Source organism: Cordyceps javanica, chromosome 5, assembly GCF_051103115.1.
Source record: "Cordyceps javanica chromosome 5, complete sequence".
Lineage (NCBI taxonomy): Eukaryota > Fungi > Ascomycota > Sordariomycetes > Hypocreales > Cordycipitaceae > Cordyceps > Cordyceps javanica.
The window spans coordinates 521,769-540,340 of NC_139299.1; the positions used below are offsets into that span (position 1 = coordinate 521,769).

At 53.0% G+C, this 18,572-nt stretch overlaps 4 protein-coding genes across 4 annotated transcripts; all 4 read right to left on the reverse strand.

Moving 5' to 3' along the window:
- Positions 1–3,227: 3,227 nt before the first annotated feature.
- Positions 3,228–4,725, reverse strand: V2A60_007399 (uncharacterized protein; the record flags this gene model as incomplete). The annotated part of the gene is made up of 4 exons (XM_083258683.1): positions 3,228–3,933; positions 4,003–4,136; positions 4,198–4,520; positions 4,638–4,725. 4 exons carry the CDS (start codon positions 4,723–4,725, stop codon positions 3,228–3,230), a joined length of 1,251 nt encoding a protein of 416 aa, XP_083114809.1.
- A 1,393-nt stretch (positions 4,726–6,118) lies between these two features.
- On the reverse strand, positions 6,119–10,836 carry V2A60_007400 (P-loop containing nucleoside triphosphate hydrolase protein; the record flags this gene model as incomplete). The annotated part of the gene is made up of 2 exons (XM_083258684.1): positions 6,119–10,619; positions 10,739–10,836. The coding sequence occupies 2 exons, from the start codon at positions 10,834–10,836 to the stop codon at positions 6,119–6,121; spliced, it is 4,599 nt and encodes a 1,532-aa protein (XP_083114810.1).
- Positions 10,837–13,274: 2,438 nt separating this feature from the next.
- V2A60_007401 (uncharacterized protein) lies at positions 13,275–13,926 on the reverse strand (the record flags this gene model as incomplete). Its single annotated transcript, XM_083258685.1, has 2 exons — positions 13,275–13,533; positions 13,634–13,926. 2 exons carry the CDS (start codon positions 13,924–13,926, stop codon positions 13,275–13,277), a joined length of 552 nt encoding a protein of 183 aa, XP_083114811.1.
- A 707-nt stretch (positions 13,927–14,633) lies between these two features.
- On the reverse strand, positions 14,634–15,766 carry V2A60_007402 (DUF1774 domain-containing protein; the record flags this gene model as incomplete). The annotated part of the gene is made up of 4 exons (XM_083258686.1): positions 14,634–14,861; positions 14,960–15,362; positions 15,493–15,682; positions 15,748–15,766. 4 exons carry the CDS (start codon positions 15,764–15,766, stop codon positions 14,634–14,636), a joined length of 840 nt encoding a protein of 279 aa, XP_083114812.1.
- Between the last annotated feature and the right edge of the window lie 2,806 nt (positions 15,767–18,572).

An 18,572-nucleotide genomic window follows, 5' to 3' on the forward strand; every position in this document is an offset into this window, starting at 1 on the left:
TCATGTACCCAAACCAAGTACGGGGTACGGAGCACTTACTCGTTCGTGGTACATTGCTACTTACTTATCAGGCTTGGCAAGGAAAGAATGAACGATAAAGGTAGGTAATACTGATGAGCCTTGCCAAATCCCCTTGTCATAAAACCCCGTGCGCCTCACTATTGTGCTGGGCTTGTGATTGCGCCAGTGGAGAGCATCTCTGCAGCCAACAAAATTGACATATGTAAGAAAGCCTCCTACTGAGTATGCACAGCCATGCCATAGTTTCATATTTTTTTTTTTCTAAAAAAGAGAAGAAAAAAAGCCCCCCTTTCAGCACCAAATGCAAACCCCCGTTTCCTCGGTAGACAAATGAATACTCATGGCACTTCGTTCTGCCCCGAGACATTCTACTACTGATAAGCAACTCATGAGCAAACCATAGCCTCGCGCTGCCATTGTCGTGGCTCAGCTTGTCTCCCCATCCCGATTAGTGTGTTGATTCATTGGGCGCCGTCAGACTAACTGGCCGTTTCTTGTCAAGGCTGCCAGTGTGTACTCAGTACTTTTAGCAGCGAAGCCTAGAACCAGGCTGGCCCAGTACGGCGCGGGCCCTTGCCTCGCCATCAATAACAAGTATACCTGGTACCAATTAAATCGAGAGAAAGGCCGCGGACACTACTGCGATGCCGATAGTCTATACAAGGGTTCTTTTATTTTTATTTTTTTCTTTTTCTTTCTCTTCTGCTTCTTCTGCCTTCTCCTTCTTCTAACAAGGTTTCTCTGCAACAGTCTCTGTTTCTTGTCGTACGCTCAGGAACCTGCCTGCCATCCTGGTCCTGGCCCTGGCCCTGGTCAGCCCATCTGGCCCTGAAGATGCGGCACGCATTGCTCACAACCTTTCAACTGGCAGTACTCCGTAGGGGGTAGAAAAACAGGCCCATCGACAGGAACCCCAGCAAGTACATGCATCTCCTACAAATTACGTATTCGTATGGTGGAATCTGTACGAGGATCGCAAATAATGTAATTTATTAGCTATGTCAAGTCTCTGTGAACGTTTTGTTTTGGTTTTATTCTCCATATTCCCCGTATTCTCCTTCTTTTTCCTGGTACTCCGTACTTCTCATCTTGTCTACTTGACCAGTTTGGAAGTGCTCTCTCCCACTCTTGCCACGCTACTTTCAGTAACTAGGTACTTAGCTGGATACGTATTACTCAGCATCAGTCCAGTCTGTGCAAACGAACTTTCAAACACTCGATCACACATCACTCGATCACACATCGCCCATCCATCTCCTACTCCCATACTTGCCATTGTCCCTTTTCAGTCATCTATCGCAAATGATCGTACCTCTGCATCTCCGAAACGAACCCACGTGGGCCAAAACCTCATACCTTTATTAGCCTCGTTCAGAATCGCATGGCATTGCATTCTTGCTGTACCCTCCTCCGCCTCACTGCCACCACGCCAACAAACGGCATTTACATGCCACCTACCTGTGAAATTGCGATAATTCTCCTCACTGTCCATCCACAGCCGGTGTTAGCCTCGTTTGGTATCCTTTGTGCATGGTGCCGTTGTACCAGCCTTAGAATTATGCAGTCTGCCGCCTGACTGTCTCAACCCGTCGCCAGTCCGTCGCACCACTCACCCACCGTGCTGGCTCTGGTCCAGCTCAGGGCCGGGCTCTCCTGTGCGCCGGGGCTCAGATATCAGGATTGGCCCATCTACCAACCAGTGTCTGGCTTGCCGTTCCGCGCATCACTCTTCCCAACAACGCAGGAGCGACCCCTCTTGCAACCCGCTGCCACCAGACAGACAGCCAAGTAAAGTGCTTAGCGGCTATTGCTAATTGCTACCCGGCCCCTACGTTGCCGCTCGCTAACTCTTCGGTGCCTTGCGAATAGTAATATTGCCTTCTATGGTTCTCAGCTCCGACGCCACGGCAAGGCCGGCTATTAGTCCCAACCCCAGCTAAACAACTGGTTGACCAGTAATACTGGTCAATTTCCCCGCCGCCTAACTGGTCATGATTCCCACGATCGGCGACGGCCTAGCCGAATTGAACAGGCCAACTTGACCTACATGGCCTGACGACCTCATCGAAAACAGAGCATCCATTTATCCGGCGCTCTTCCCGTGCTCTCCTACTTACGCTCTCCTATAAGTACTTACTCTATTATCAGAAAATTGTCCATGTACCAGTACCTGAAAGCCCCGTAGCCCGCATGGTCAATGAGACATACCTGACTGCACCACCGTTGGCCCCAGTCGACAGGCATGGCTTTTTGATGCGGCTCGTAGCTGGAACCCTGTGCCTGTCAACCTGCCGCACGAATAGGACCAGGGCTTGCTCGGGCGGCAGCTTGGTTTGCTGCCCCTGGAGAATCGTCTGAAGTGGGTGACTGGGTGAGTCGTGCTATTGACGTGTCCACGTGTTGCATCCCGGTAACGTTGTTCAAGGTGGTACAGCCCCTGCTGCTCGGCAAGCCACATGCAAACTTCATTTGCAAGGGGCCCCAGAAAACCATACTGGTAGCCTGGTAGGAGAAAGAACAGCGCCGCATCAGCCACGCCCGAATTAAATGAGGAAACCGTTCAAAATCCAGCCTGTCGCACAAAAACGGCGGCGAGTAATTGCAGGCTTGCAGCCATGGCCTAGTCTCACCTTATAAGCGCAAGCCACAAGACTCGCCTGACTAGCCGTGTTCCCCAGCCCATGGTGTACCGAGCTTGCCGCGCAAAAGCTTCAAGCTTCAACTTGCCGTCCTTTACTTGAATGCCTTCATTTCTCATGTTCGAGCTTACTCGAGTGATAGGAAAAACCGTTCAATAAATAGTGCTACGGCTCATGCGCCCATGTTCGAGATGGCCTGTCTCGCTTGCCACAGGTACAGTGTACCCGTGCGATGCCTTTCTGCGAGCTCTGCCAGGCAAATCAACGGCAATGCAACTTCCCGCCCGACAGTGCCGTCTTGCCGTTACATCATGCGGGGGGCTGAAAGTAAACCTGCAAGTCATTTCCACCGCTGCGGACAGGTCTGGATTCGTTCGAGTTCACGTTGTGCTACTCCTCTTTGAATGTGCGGGGTGGATAAAGGTAATGAGGTAATAAAAAGAACAAAAAGACTAATTGAAACATGAGTGTTTCTTTGCATGAAATCAGTAAGTATAGTCGTCACATGGGATCACTTCAAATTCGGGTATCACGATCTTCTCATGTGTGCATTGACGCCTCCGATCTTTAGCACAAAACTTGACAAGGCTGAGAATAACACTTCTCCCACCCTAGCTCGCCCGCCTCCCAGTATCCGGGGAACACCACCAGCATCGTTGCCGCGCCGCCGCCTACGTCTTCCATTCTCAGAATCGTCCTCAAATACCACAAGATGCGCTTTTGCACGTCCTCGGGCCCATCCACGTAAGCCACGCCGAGCACGGCCAGGACCCAGCTCAGGCGGCTCAGCTGGAGTCTTCTGGCCGTCGGCACCACCATATCCAAGAGTGCCTCGCGGTGACGCAGACGCGCCCACTCGGACGGGTTCGCCGCGCCGTCGTCCCAGTACGTGCCGGCAAACGGCCGTGCCAGGTCTTGCGGCAGCGACAGTAAGCCGTAGAGGATCGCAGCCGTCTTGAACGTCGCGGCGAGCAGGGAGCGCAGTGGGTCTTCGGGGAGAGCGTACGACTCGGTCCAGTCGGAGATGCAGAAGCGGTGCACGCTTTCGGCAATGTCCTGCGCGGTGGTCTGCAGCGCCCCCGTGGATTGACCGCCAGCCACGAGGGTCCGAAGGCGGGTGATGCGGACTATGGCAAGGAATAGAACAGAGGGGCAACCAAAAACGAAGTAAAAAGTGTGCGTGTATACAGCGAGGATATCTTGCTCGCTCCAGCCGTATACGCCGTCAATCTGATCTCGCGCCGGACTGCATGCATTTCCAACAACGGCATGTCTTCCAGAGCGACAAATAGGTGAGCAGGCAAGTCTTGGCATGGTAGGGATGCGTCAGGTCAGGACTTACACGAGAGCAAAATTCATGGGTATGTAGGGCCGACGAGCACTGGTTGTCAGGATCGTTTCGACGCCCCCATGCAACATGACAATGGCAAAAAACCCTCTCAAGTGAGCTCGCCAAAGAGAATCCACCATGTGCAGCTACCAATGTGTCCCCGAGTCAGTTTCCGCGCAGACCTTCTTACAGACTGTAGGCCCGTACCTCGTTGCTCAAGAGCTCGACCGTCCTGTTGATGAGGTACCAGGCCGGACCCCCAGAGAGAATATGCTTGTTGAGATTCTCCAGAGCCAGCGCCATGTACCCGAAGAAGCTGCGCCAGAGGTGCTCAATGCCCAAGCCCTGGCCGCGCTGCACGGGCACGCCGCGCTGCGCGCACACCATCTTGATACGGTGGCTCGTGACCATCATCAGGAAGCCGGTATGGAAGAAGAAGATGGAAATGTGTGGCTTTGAGGGGAACTGATTCCGGTACGAAGTCGTCGCAACCTGCCCTCGCTCATACATGGGCACGAGGACGGTGGCGACTACACGATTTTGTTTTTTCATTCAGCTGTTTGCTCATGCGACGCTTGCTCATTCGACGGGAGTTGGAAAAATAAAGCAGGTGAGTGGAAAAAAAGAAGAGAGGTACGGCAACATACAAAACAGCATGCCCTGTGACAGGTCCCATTCCGGTGGCTCGGTCTGGCACAGGGCCGTCTTGCTCGCGAGCTGCGGCCAGTCGCACATCTCATCATGGTCCAGCCGAGACCAAGGATAACGACAGTGTCGGCCGCTCGTCAAGCATTTCCTGCACACGGGCAGGTTCTCATCGCACTTGATGCGGCGAGCCCTGCGAAGTGCGTGAATGGATGAACTCGAAAAGCACCGGACAAAATTTCGCCGGCGCGGTATCCCAACACGTTTTACGTACCGACACGTGTGGCAGCCGCTGCGGCTCCTCGGCGCCCAGGCTTTCTTGCGGTTCGATTGCCCCGAGCTCATACTAATGATTGTTACGGCGACACGAGGGAGAATCCATACTCATAACAGAGATGTTGCGACGGAGACTACTGATGATCGAATCACCTGCTGGCGCCTCTTTCGGGGAGGGGGAACTAATAATGCCGCGGACTAATAAAGCTTTGTCGCAGAGGTGTCTATAGCTGTGTAGGGAAATGATGATCGGGGTTGGCGGGGAACGAGACTGCAAGATGCATGTGCAACGCGCAGCTGAACGAAGGAGCACGAAACAAGTACGAACCGAGAAAAAGAGAGAAGGCGTAAAAAGCAATCAAATCTATTAGAAATGTATAAGGCACGGTGATTTCTATTCATCACCTTGGGACGTGAAAGCGACACACTGTAAGTTCAGGTCAGTACCTAACAACAGCTCTAAAATCCACTGGCAGTTCAAGTTAGCAATGAAAGAAGAATGAAAAAGGAAATTAGAAGAAATTCGAGAATACCAAGGGAAAGAAGAGGAATAGAAGAATAACAAAGTTGATAACCAAATAAGATGGATGTATATACACATGAGAAAAGAATGTTGTGAAATCAGGTGGTCGTCCGACGCACCTCAACGGCCACCACGAACTAAAGGCCTGAGCATCGCACCCGAAACAGACATGTAAGCGGTCATTCACGCGAAGCTGCCGAGCGACTAGGAAGCAAGGCGGCCTTCAGTTCCCCCCTTGTGGAAAGAGCTGGTGGTATATGCAAGCCACAAGGGCATGCGGAAGATTTCAGACTGATTCTATCTTGCTGAACTGCGCACAGGCCTCGGGAAGGAAAGCAACGAAGCATTGGTCCCAGGTTTGATGAACAAGGGTGAAAAGTCATTTATATATTATGATCAATCTTTTTTTTCCGCCGAGGGGGGGGGGGGGGTATCACCAGCCCTAATCAATGAAGGCGGGTTTGTGTGTGCTCCGATATCCAACAACATGCATCTCCATGCGACAAAATCCAGGGTTACCTCGCTGAACAAATCGTAAACCAAAAAGAAAAAAAAAGGGGGGCGAGAAACATTCTCTATAGAAACGAGCCATCTATGGCAGATCTTCCATATACATTGTGTAGGCGTATGCAAATATGTATTTATATATATATGTACCATATTATTCACCACCACAAGTCAGCCTCACTCTGCGGGCTCAACCTGCGTGCTCGACGACTGCGTTGACACGGCATCCTTGTCCTCCACAACCTTGAGGATCGCCTTGAGCTCATCCATCTCACCGCTGTGGTAGATCATGTCGTAAAAGAGACCTTTGGACTCGAACAAGTCCTTTGGCGAGCCAAACTCGACCACCTTGCCCGCGCTCATGACGACCACGCTGTCGTAGTCGATAATGGTGCGCAGGCGGTGCGCAATGGTGACGAGCGTGCGCGCCCCGCCGGCTCTCTCCAGCTCGTCGCGCAGCACCTTTTGGATGCCGCGGTCCGTCTCATAGTCCATGCTCGCCGTCGCCTCGTCGAGCAGCATCAGCTTGCTCTCACGGATGAGCGCGCGGCACAGCGACAGCACCTGGCGCTGGCCGTGGGAAAAGTTCTCGCCATGCGCGTCCACGTCCGTCTCGAGAGAGATGCCCTGGTTGTGGCCGCGGTGCTCCGCGTCCGTGTCGGACGAGTAGTCGCTGCCGGAAAACGAGGCGATTCCACGGCAGTTTTCCAGGGCTTTTTCCAGGCGCTCATGCGGAAGAAGCCCCGTGGGATCAAGGTTGGATGCCACGGTGCCGTTGAATAGCACCGCTTCTTGGGGGATGATGGTGAGACCCTTGCGCAGACGGTCGCGGGGTATATGGGTAATGTCCACGCCGTCGTAGAAAATTTGCCCAGAGACAATATGGGTGAAGCGCAGCATCGACAGCACCAGAGTGCTTTTACCAGAGCCGGTGCGCCCGACCACGGCCACTCGCTCACCCGCCTTGAACTTGAGGTTGACGTCGGTAAGAATATTGGGGCCGTTGGGGTCATATCGAATCGTCACATTGCGAAACTCAATGTCACCTCCGCGAGGCCAATTCTTGGGGACAGTCTTTGTTTCGTCGTCCGCGTAGTCACCTTCTTCGGGATATGGGATGTCATGGGCGTTTTCGGGCTCCAGCTTGACATATTCCTTGACGCGGTGGAAGCTCTGAATCTCGACCTCGAGGTCATTCATGGCACGAACCAGCATAAGAATGGTCTGGTTTAGGCCGTTGGCATTGGTGAGAGAAAAACCAACAAGGCCGGCTCCGACCAGTCCGGCCTGGCTGATGGCAATGATACCAGCCGACAGAGCCACCAGAGAGGTCACGAAATCAACTCGCACAGCCACCCAACGGTTACAGTTGTAGTTGGTCTCGGACGCGGCCGACCATACTCGCAGCTTGGCGGCCAGCTCCTTGCCAAACTCCTTGCTCTTGCCTTCCCTGGCACGGATGACAGCCAATCCGGCGAGTGTATCTGCAAACTGGGAGAAGACAGGCGACTGCGAGGATGATGTAAGTCGCTTCAATACGACAGCGGTGCGCGTGTACATTTCGCCAATGACCACGCCAAAGAGGCACGTGAAGAGGGCGGGGATCATAAAGACGGGCATAATGGAGCTGATGGCGGCAATGCGGAAAAAGAGCATCATGACGGCGTCAAGCGCCGATCTTAGGAGCGAGCTGAGCGCGCCATCAATGGAGGCCATGTCGCCGGAGAAGCGGTTCGTGATACGACCAATGGGAATAGTCTTGAACCAGGACAGGGGAACGCTCATGATGGCGCGGATAAAATCATTATGCAGTTTGCGCGCAGCGCGCCAAGCACCCCACTCGAACATGATGATGATGAAGCCGAAGCTAAGAAGCTCCAGCAATGTAAAGGCGGCGTAGATGCCCATATAGTACGCAATGTCAACGTAGCCCTTCTTGTTGTATGCCTCAACCCAGATGGATAGCCAAAAGGTACCTCCAAAGAAGAAAATGTTGCTCAAGAAAAGGCCGACAATGCACGATATGCCAAAGATGGGGCTGCCAAAGTAGCCCATGTATTCCACAAAAGTCAGTCTGCCTACTTTGCCAGAGGCTCTCATTTCCTGATTGACAAGGTCCTTGGTGGTAGAGCCATTGACAGGCTTGCGGCCACCATCCGGGGCATCTTCATTTTCAGCGAGCTCGGCCTCCATGGGAGTCTCCGTGTCGCCATCTTCATCACCGTCGCCGCCAAGGACTTCGGCAATAGTGATTGGGCGCCTGATGGCACCGATGTTGGCTTCGGCGTTGATCACGCGGCCCTTGTCCAGTGAGATGGCGTAATCTGCCTGTGACGATATCCATGGGATCTGGGTAACTAGGACGGTAGTCCTGCCTTTGAGCAGGTTGGAGCAAAAGACGCGCTTCCAGACACCAGCTGAAGTCTTGGCATCGAGAGCAGAAAATATGTCGTCCAGCAGTATGAGGGAAGCACCAGAGTAAAGGGCTCGTGCCAAGGCCACTCGGGCTTTTTGGCCGCCGGACAGCGAGGTACCATTCTCGCCGACGATGGTCTGGTCCTTGAGGGGGAGTTCGTGAAGGTCAGTGAGTAAGCAGCAAGCCTCCAGGACACGGTTGTATCTGGTCCGGTCCATAGGACTGCCAAACAGCACGTTATTTTGAATGGTGTCGTTCTGGAGCCAGGCAGTCTGGGAAGCATAGGCGATATCGGACGGGGCCGTGACGGCACCACTGTCCAGATAGGTTTCGCCCAAAATAGCCATGAGTAAGGTCGACTTTCCGCTGCCGCTCTGGCCGGTGACGACGTTCAGCCCGCCATGGACAAAGTTGAGGGAGATGTTTTCGAGGCTAAAGACGGCCTTCTTGCTGCGGCGGAACGAAGCGTTGATGATACGAAGAGGCCCGACAGGGTACTCTACCAGAGGCACAGCGGTAGCGAAGAACTTGTCAAGACGGCCAAAGGCGACAATGGCGCCGGCAAAGGAGCGGCTGAGGGAGCTAGCCATCATGATGTTTCGGCGGATATTCTTGACGAGAAAAACGGTGGTAAAGGCAGTCGAGGCGTCAAGACGACGATCCCCTACACCAACGTAGAGACCAAACATGACGAGGAGCGAAAAGAAGGGGAAGGCTTGCGTGACTTGGTTGATGACGGTCTGCAAGACTGCGATGTTCCAAAGCCCCTTTTGCTCCCTGGCCCGGGCGGCAATGATTTTGTTGGTGACGGCATCTTCCCAGGCGAAAAATTTAATTGCACGAATGGAGGCGAGATATTCGGTGACGAGTGAGATTCGAGCATCTTGAGTCTTGCGCACAACGATTTGGGTCTTGTACATGATTCTCGAGAGGTAAAAGGAAATGGGTGTGGCGAGAATGAGGACGGCGGTGCCGACGAGGGAGACCCATCCGAGCATCTGGTAGAGGCCAACAAGAGAAATAATGGTTCCGGCAGGGACGCCAACGAAGACCATCATGACGTCTCTGGCACGAAAAATGGCATCGACGTCGGCAGCCATCAAGTTGGCGAGGCGGCCAGCAGAAGTACTCTTTTGGGACTTGGCGGGAGTATCTTTCTTGGGGTCGCCGGCGCGTTTCGCGCTCTGGAAGGGGTCGTCTTCGAGCTCCATGGATTCGAGGGCCTTGTGGTAGAGCTCCTGGGTCATGGCCGACTTGATGCGAACAATGAGGCGGGTGGAGGTGAAGACGTATTGCTGGAAGAGTAGGGAGCGGGTGAGGGGGCCAAGAAAGACCATGGCGAGCCAGACCCAGGGGCGGTAGGTGGCAACGGTAGGGACATCCAGGTAGTCGAGGAGCTTGAACATGCCAAAGGGAGCCACGTTCTCGACGGCAAAGGCGGAGCCGGTCCAGAAGGCCATGAGGGCGAGCTCGGAGCGCTGAAAGCGAAGCGTGGTCCACATGGTGGACTTGCTGAGGGCGCGGGCATGCTGAACCTTGCGCAGCAGGTAGAGCGGCTCGTCGTACCAAGCCAGCTTGGGGACGGCGGAGGCGTCGAGACGGCCACGTGTGCCCTTCCAGACGACGGGGGTCAGCCATTCGTAGGAGCAAAAGTAGTTGAACCAGCTGACGGTCTCTTCGGGGGCCGGTTCCTGAGTCGGGTCATATCCGGGGATGTCGTAAGGAAGTCGCGGCGGCAGCCACTCGGTCGGGGTGGCGGCGGCGACGACGACGGCAGCGAGGAGAGAGCCGAGCCCGCCGCGGATGCCGTGATCGGAGGAGCAATCATAGCGAAGCTGGGCGCAAGGTAAGTACTCGGAGGTGGCGAGGAGAGCAAGGGTCGCCAGCAGAACCAGGTTGACGTGGTAGAGAATGCGGCGGCGCCATTGGACGGCGCAGCTGAGGCGGACGAGGCCGAGGCCAAAGTCGTAGGCGGCAAGCACGGCAATGGGCAGATGTGCGTGGTTGTTGGCGTAGGCCTGGATCAGGAAGGCGGTGGCGGCGGCCCTGCAGAGCTGGGAGAGTATCTCATAAGGCCACTTGACAGCAGACGCCGGGTTCTTGGAGGAGACGGGGCGGTCCTTGCGACGGCGGATTACGGTAAAAGCCAGGATCAAAAGCGAGAGGAGGAGAGTGGCGGCTTGCAGGCGGCCGGAGCGTGCGAAGTCGCTGACTTGCTTGATCCATTGCAGGAGCGGGCGGGTTGGATACGTCTCGATGTCACTATCAGTGAGAAGAGAAGATGAAGGAGGTCAGAGATTTGCGCCGACATCTGTTGCGCCAGCGAGGGGCGACGAGCGCTCTCGGGACGGAGGTCTCGGGGCGACAAAGAGTCTACTTACCTGGGGAGTACGTGTGGACCTGGCCGGCGCACGACGGGCAAGAAGGGCGAAAAGGTGGACAGGTCAAGCATGACGAAGGGCTCCCGGACGAGGTCCATGGCGGAGGGGCCGTCTCTGAGCCAGCAGCCGAGGGCCGGACTCGATACTTGTTGGGGAGAAACGGGTGACCTGTTTTGCAAGGGGAAAGAAGAGGAGAAAAGAAGGAGAAAGAAGAAGAAGAAGAAGAAGAAGAAGACGAAGAAAGGATGGAATAAAGGGCTCGCGAGAGGAAGAGATTGAGAAAGAGGAAACGGAGACAAAGTAGTAGCAGTTGACTAGTAACAACTTATTACCTAGAAAATGACAAACGGGGCCACGAAGGAAAATTTCGGGGGCCGCTAACTAACGAGCTGGGCGAGGAGCAGCGACACGCAGCACGGTAGCAGCGGGACAGGACGAGTATCAGTGGGTCGGAGTGCTGTAATCTGGGCTGTGTACGGAGGAGGGACGCGGGAGTCGTTGCGGGTGAGACATTGGGCCTGCAAGGCAGCTAGGAAGTGAGATGGTTGGAAGTGAGTAGTGAGTAGGTAGGTAGGCAGGTAAATGAGTGCCTTGGTTGATGATCAAAGCAGGCGGGTAGGCAGGCAGCCAACTATCCAGAAGAGAGAGGAATAGATGTGTAGTTGACGAGGCAAGAATTCGCACACGAGGCTGTCGAGACAAACGATGACAAACGACCGCTCAATGGCCACTAACTACCAGTCGCTGGGGGACGGATGCAGCAGCCGGGCTGCGAACAGGGTCCATCGTCAAGACTCCACAGCGGGCTTGTTAGTGCCGTAGGGAAGTGTGTAGATTGCTTCTAGTACTACTGACTCCTGAGTACTACTCAGTAACCTACCTCTGAGTACCAGTATGCACGAGTCCTCGGTAATCTGGGCATTACCAGCAAAGCAACTACAGGCGTACACATTGTCTGGGTAGATACCTAGATCAATGCCTAGATCAATGCCCATCTTACCAACAAATGCAGTGTACTCGCCGCGTGTAGAGCTAAGCCTAGCCAGGTATCTACAATCTTGATTCCTTAGTAGGTAGGTAGGTACTCCGTACTGTAGGAGCTGCCCAAAACAGGCTGTCCCTCGCCTCCAGCATCTGCGCATACGTGATGAGTACTGATAGACCGGGACATTTACTTACTGTTTCCCAAGCAATGACGAGAATCACATGGACAAAAAAACCAAGAAAAAAATTATATCGAACCACGACCCCCATCCTCTCATACATCGACTTTGTTCCCCCAGTCCTCGAATTCCACCACCACTTCCCGTTCCCAAAGGGAAAAAAGGAAAAAAAAGAAAAGTGGCGGCGGGGGCGGGGGATCCCCGGCGCGCCGCCTTTGCAACAGTGACTATCCGTACTCTCGACTTGCTCTACTAGGTACGCGTCGAGCCTGATGGGAACCGTACCCAGATGTCGGCCTCAGCAGTGCATTTTTTTCGATCCATGTGACGGCCGAATATGAAAATAAAAAAAAGGAAGAAGAAAGAAAGAAAGAAGAAAAGTTGCAAGAAGAGTTAGAAGGAGAAGGAGAAGGAGAATAGGAAAAAAAAAATTATGCGCAAGCGTAGCTGTCATGTAGCCTCGGAGGCAAAGCGTACCCACGTCGGCCATCATTATTAGTTATGTACGGAGTAGAAGTACGGCAAGACTAAACTCGTCCCTTGTTCCAGGTCATGGTCTTTTTTCCCATGTTCCTTTTCTTCTTTTCATCTGAAACCAAGGAAAAAAATTGTAGAATTATGCATCATCGCAATTCTGCAGGCGTCATCTGGCCGGGAGCGAAAAGCCGCCGTCGCCGCCGCCTCCGCCGCCGCCTCGGAGCGCCTTTCACCACGCACCGTTTAGGCAGGTCCGGGACAACACTTCTCTCTTTTTTTTCTGCCTTCTTTCCATCGGCTCGCGTTGACCTCACACAGCCCCGACTCTTTTGCAACGACATGGCAAAGCAGACTGTTTGTTTCCTAATTTTTTCTTCTTCTTTTTTTCTTCTTCTTTTTTTCTTCTTCTTTTTTTCTTCTTCTCTCCAAGCCCCGGCTATTCCATCGTCTGCCGCCTCTCGAGACCAGAGATGATGACAAAAGTTCCCACCTTGACACACTCACACACACACATGAAAAATTATCCACGCCCGGCCCGTCCTCCCAAGCCATACCAGGGTACCTTATCCGAGCTTCGTTGCACCCTCTCACAACCCATCGCCAGCGCTTTTTTTTTTTTTTTTTTTTCTTGCGCGCTTTCCACTAAGTAGGTATTGCCATGTCTTCCGTACTACCGTCCAAATTATGTACATGGCAAGTAAATTTGCCATTTCGGTATGAGGTTTTGAATTAGCGTAATCATCATTCGTCAATATCGTACAAAAATATCGTACAAAGCCCCTTGCTTGCTTTCCTCCCATGGACGGATAACTACCGATTACCATATGCTTCTCTGCGCTGAATGCACCCCTCCCCTTTCGTTTTCTTTCCGGGTCTTCTTTTTTTTGTGTGTCTCTTCATTCTCTTGTCACACTCGGGTCATGCGCAAGACACACCGCCGTCGCGTAGTCGCCGTCATGGCTGATGGAAATCATGGCACTCTCGTCCTCGCCCACCACCTCGCCCCCCGCCGCCGCCGCCCTGATCCTCGCGACCGGCGGTCCGCTGCCCAGCGTCTCCGTGCGGGCCGCCGCTGCGCGCCTCTCGATGATGATGTCGTGAAAGGTGAGCTGTCTGTGCGTGTGCGCCTTGATGGCGGCTTCCTTTGCGGCGAAGCTGCTTCCGACGAACAACGCACCACCACAACCCCGGCGTCCTGAAGTCAGTTCAAATCTTTGTCTCCGATAATTCTACTCTGCGCAATACGAGTACGTACCGTCCGGCCATGAAAGCCGCCGCCTTCCACCCCTCCGGATCCCGCGCCGATGCAGACGCCGTCGCCGCCGTCGCCTCCTGGTTCCGGTGCTGATGCTGGTCCGGCGCGGCGGGCCTCGTTACGAGCGGCAGCGCGCCGGCCAGCGCGGCGAACCGCGGCCTCTCCTCGACGGCCAAGATGCGGTGGACGAAGCGCGTCGCCCGCGGCGTCGTGAGGATGTCGTACACGCGTGAGATTTGGCAAATATCGGTCCCCACGTTGAGCGGTAGCGGAAACGCGCGCAACGGCCGCATTTCTGTCGTTTGACTTTTTTATTTCTTTTCTCTCTCTCTCTCTCTCTCTCTCACTTTTGTAGATTCATGCCCACTCTAGGTCAACTCACCAAACTGGGCGAATGTTCAAGGTTGTCAGTTCAACGGCCAAGAAAGAGCGTTGCCAGAGTGCAGTTTTAGCGCCATCGATGCTGCACCAGACCCACTTTCATCGAAGCTTCCGTCCGAGCTCTGGTATCAAGAGGTCTTCAAGCAAATAATTCAAAGATAGTTCAATTTCATCGTAGAGAGTAGCCATTACGTATGGGAATAGTATTGCAAAGTAACATCAAACGAATCGACGAAAAGACGAAAAATGAAGAAGAAGAAAAGAATCCAAAGAGAAGTGAAATTAACCAATTCATACACATGACGTCATTTCCAGTGTATCCAAACATGCGACATTTCGTTCAATACATTTCACTCGAGTGAGCCACCCAAACTCTTGTTTGACGATTTCGGCTTCGATTCAACCGTCCCATCTTTCGTGTTTGGTGATTCCAACTTGAGCCAAACCAATCCATGTTGCGTTCGATAAATTCAGCTCCAGTCAGCCCGCACAATCATTCGTCTCGGAAAAAGAGAGCTGTCAAGCTCAAAAGCGACGAGCACACCATTGTTTTCCTGCCACTTTTTTGTAGTCTCTTTGGGCGTGGCGGAACATGTCGTTGCGTGGTGCTGGAATCGCTTTACTCGTTGAGAAGAGGAGCGCGCTCGGCATCCGTCACCTCGGTGCGCTTCCTCCAGCGAATGTCGCGGCCGGTCCAGACGGGCACGGCAACACCGAGGGTAGCGAGGAACAAGATTCCCATGATGATAAAGGCAAAGATCCACTGGAGGGCGACGATGTGGTGCGTGAACTGGGCGACACCAATGGCGGCGGCGAGGACGGAGAGCGAGAAGCTCATGGTGTAATCCTAGAGGAAGAAGAAGAACGAAAAAATATCAGCCGACCGCACACACTCGAGACTTTTGGTCGGGGTGAGGGGATGGACATGGGCGACTTGAAGCTTACATTGTAGACGCCGAGGAAAAACAGGCCAAAGGCGAGCAGGGACCAGATGAAAATGTTGGCAAAGATGCGGGCGACGAGGCTGTTCTGGTGGGGGACCATGATGGCACCATTCCAGTAAATGGCGACAAAGGTCCAGGCGAGGGGACCCGAGACGACGGGGGCGTGGATGAAACGCGGGTAGGTGTTGTGGCGGAAGTAGAGGGAGACGAGGTTGACGAGGTTGACGACGAGGACGACCTCGGCCCAGTGAAAGTGCGGGCGAGTAAAGAGCCAGACGAAGAGGGCGTGGAGCAGGTTGTTGACGATGAAGTGGCTGCCGACGCTCGAGGCGGCGTGGACGACCTCGGTCTTTTTGGAGAAGAGGTGGCCGACATAGCCGAGCTGGAGGACAAAAAGGACGATCCTGTCGGGAGATGTGATTGTCAGCGACAACGGAGAGAGGAGAGAAGAGAAGAGAGGGAGAGGGAGAGGGAGAGGGAGAGGGAGAGGGAGAGAGAGAGAGAGAGAGAGAGAGAGAGAGAGAGGCATCGTACCAAAAGATGGAGGCAATGACCGAGTTCAAGGTAAAGGCACTCCGGTGGCGGTAGTTGATGCCCCAGAGGTGGCCGTGAACCGTGTACCAGACGGAAACGACGACGGAGAGGAGCCAGGTGAGGAGGGTGAGGACCTTGTAAGTGGTGATGGCGCCGGCCGAGTGCGACTCGCGCCGGCTAAAGGGGTTGTCTGTTGAGGAGATTCATGGGTTAGTCGTCTCGCCATGGCCCACGGGGAGTTGGGTTGAGGCATACAGCTGTTGAGATTGGCCATGTTTGGCGTCGTGCAGCTTTCAAGCTGTCGTCGAGGAGGCGAGAGCGGGGGAAGGGGAAGCTTTGGATAGCTGAGAGGCGCGTGTAAGCGAGATGAAGATTAAGCTGCGTGAGTGTTGTATCCAAAGCGATGACGACGGATGGATGGCGGCAAAGGTGCTATTGATGGGCGTTGTTGTTGTTGTTGATGATGATGATGATGATGATGATGCAAAGAATATATGGAGGGGATGAATAGAGACAATGATGTAAGGAGGAAAGGGGAAAATGGAAGGGGGCGAAAAAAAAAGGCGGGAGAGAGAGGGAGGGAGGGAGGGAGGAAGAGGGGGAGGGGAGGGACAAGGAAGTGTGTGGTGCAGATGCAAGGTATTATGAGTGAATGCGTGTGCGTGTGCGTGGGTGTGTGAGAGAGAGTGTGAGTGTGAGTGTGAGTGTGTGTGAGCGTGTGTGGGAGGGAGCCGGATGGGGATGGATGGATGGATTGGATGGATTGGATGGAAGGATGGATTGGATGGAGGCGGACAGATGAAGAAAATGAATAAATAAAAATAAAATAAAAGTACATGGGCCTGGAACCTCTTTGGATGACGTCGCGCGCTGCCCGAGAGCTCGCTGGATCGCAGCTCTTGGTATGCAGCAGGTATATGTAGTCACCCCCCTCATCTCGGTCTCTCTCTCTGCAAGGTCTAGTGAGACATGCAGCTTGTTGAGGGAATGGTTATACTATTTTGCTGCATTTTGCTGTATTTTGCTGTATTTTACTATAATTTACTTGATCTTGTTTCATTGCATTTTATTTCATTTTATTAAATTCTATTGTATTTCATTTCATCGTCTCTAATCTCGCCGTCTCTTTGCCGTCAAGCATTCCTTCATTCTTGATGGCTTATTTTGTTTGATACTACCTACCAAGTATCTTGGGATGTCCCATCAAGGTCTCTGTCTGTCTCTCTCTCTCTCTCTCTTACTTTAATCTTGTCAATCCCACCCCTCCCCCCCGCCTTGGCATATAGCCATACAACTATCCGTACTCCGTACCAGTACATGTAATCCGCACAGAGTATACAAGATAAGTATACAATGCACATGCGTACGTGCGTCAATACATCCGGGTATGCAAATAAAGATACATCTTCAGCCTTCTCATCCTCTCTCTCCGCCCCTCCTCTCTTCCCTCCCTCCCCCCCTCCCCACAGACCGATCCGATACTTGCTCGCCCGTTCGACAAGCTCCAACGCCTCTCTTCCTTAGTTGCGGCAAATGGTCCTAGTCTCGCCATCAAAACACGCTAATGACCAAGGCCATCCATCCATGCCATCCCAGTTCAGCTTTCTTTTTAGGAAGAGCGGGGGTTTGCGCGCGTCTGTGCCAGTCACCAGTCCATTACCGTGATGCATGCATGGATGAACTGACCCGGGAACAAGGGTACGGGATCCATCTCTTTTATTTATGTATTTATATTGATTTATTTGATTTTTATTCTTCTCTTCTTTCTTTTCCAATGCCCAATAACCGTACCGACTCCATACACACCGCATCAGAACCGAGGAAACTAAAATAGCATCGACATGAGAGGGGGAAAAAAAAAAAAAAAAAGAGGCCTCTCGCCGCCGCATGACCTGTACAACGCACACTGAGGGGCCGACGACGACGCGCAACGCAAACCGGACAAGCATCATCCATCAACTAGGCTTGCAGCAGGGTCATGTTTCAAGCCACACTCACTGCTGGATTTGACCAACATCGCGATCTCTCTTCCCCTCCCTCCTTTGCCTTGCTCGTCATATTTTTTGGAGTTTTTTTTTTTTCCAAGGCCTACAAGAATACATGATCATCTTCAGACCCGGGTACGCATCCCCCCCCCCTCCTCCTCCTCTCACCTTTGCAGCCACTACCCACATTCAGCCCAAAGTGATAAGTACATTTTCTTCTTCTTTATCACTCTTTACTACTTGGTTCGAGTCATCGCCGATGCAAAGCGGTAACCAAAGTAGAACCGTTTTTCGGACTCTTTTTTCTTGCCTCGCCACCCACAATCCCAGACGTCAGGTTGACGTTTGTCCATTCTTTCCCCCCACTCCTCTCTCTCCACGCACTAAACTTAAACGCTCAAACTTGCACCATCTCATTCTTTAACCTCCCACTTTTCCCATCTTTTTCATTTTTTTTTCCTTCTGATTGCCAAAATCAAATCGTTACAAAGTGCTGCCAAGAGAAGAAACAATCACCATGTTTCCACTTTCGTCCATGCGCAACAGGAGTCGCCATGTCTCTTGTGCGTGAAGCCGCGTACTTAGACAACCATCCCTCCGTGTAGCTTGACCTGCCTTGCCCTTGCTTGCCTTTAGCACCTTATTCTTCCTGCAACGTAACGGCCCTCTCATCCATCTCAGTCTTTTATTCTCCGAGCAGACTATTACTACTCTACAACAGCCAGTCCATCCCACCCTCACTTCCATCTACCGCACCCTCTTCCCCGGAATTTGTGGGGTTGCACCGGCCTCTTACCCGATCTTCCCCACTCACTCACTCACTCACTCACTCGCTCACTCGCTCGCTCACTCACTCTATTCCTTTTTTCTTCAATTATACATATATTCATCGCCCTCTTCACTACACACCTAGATTGCAGAAAACAACATCAATCGTCCCTTGATTACTGGTTTCCTCAATATGAACATGGTCAAATATATCTATTGATTCCGTAAACTCATCTCAAAAGTGACAAAAAAAACACCCACTATTACAATTTCATACACAATAATCATACGCTTCCTTCTCTCTTCCATTCTCCTCGGGGGTATCAC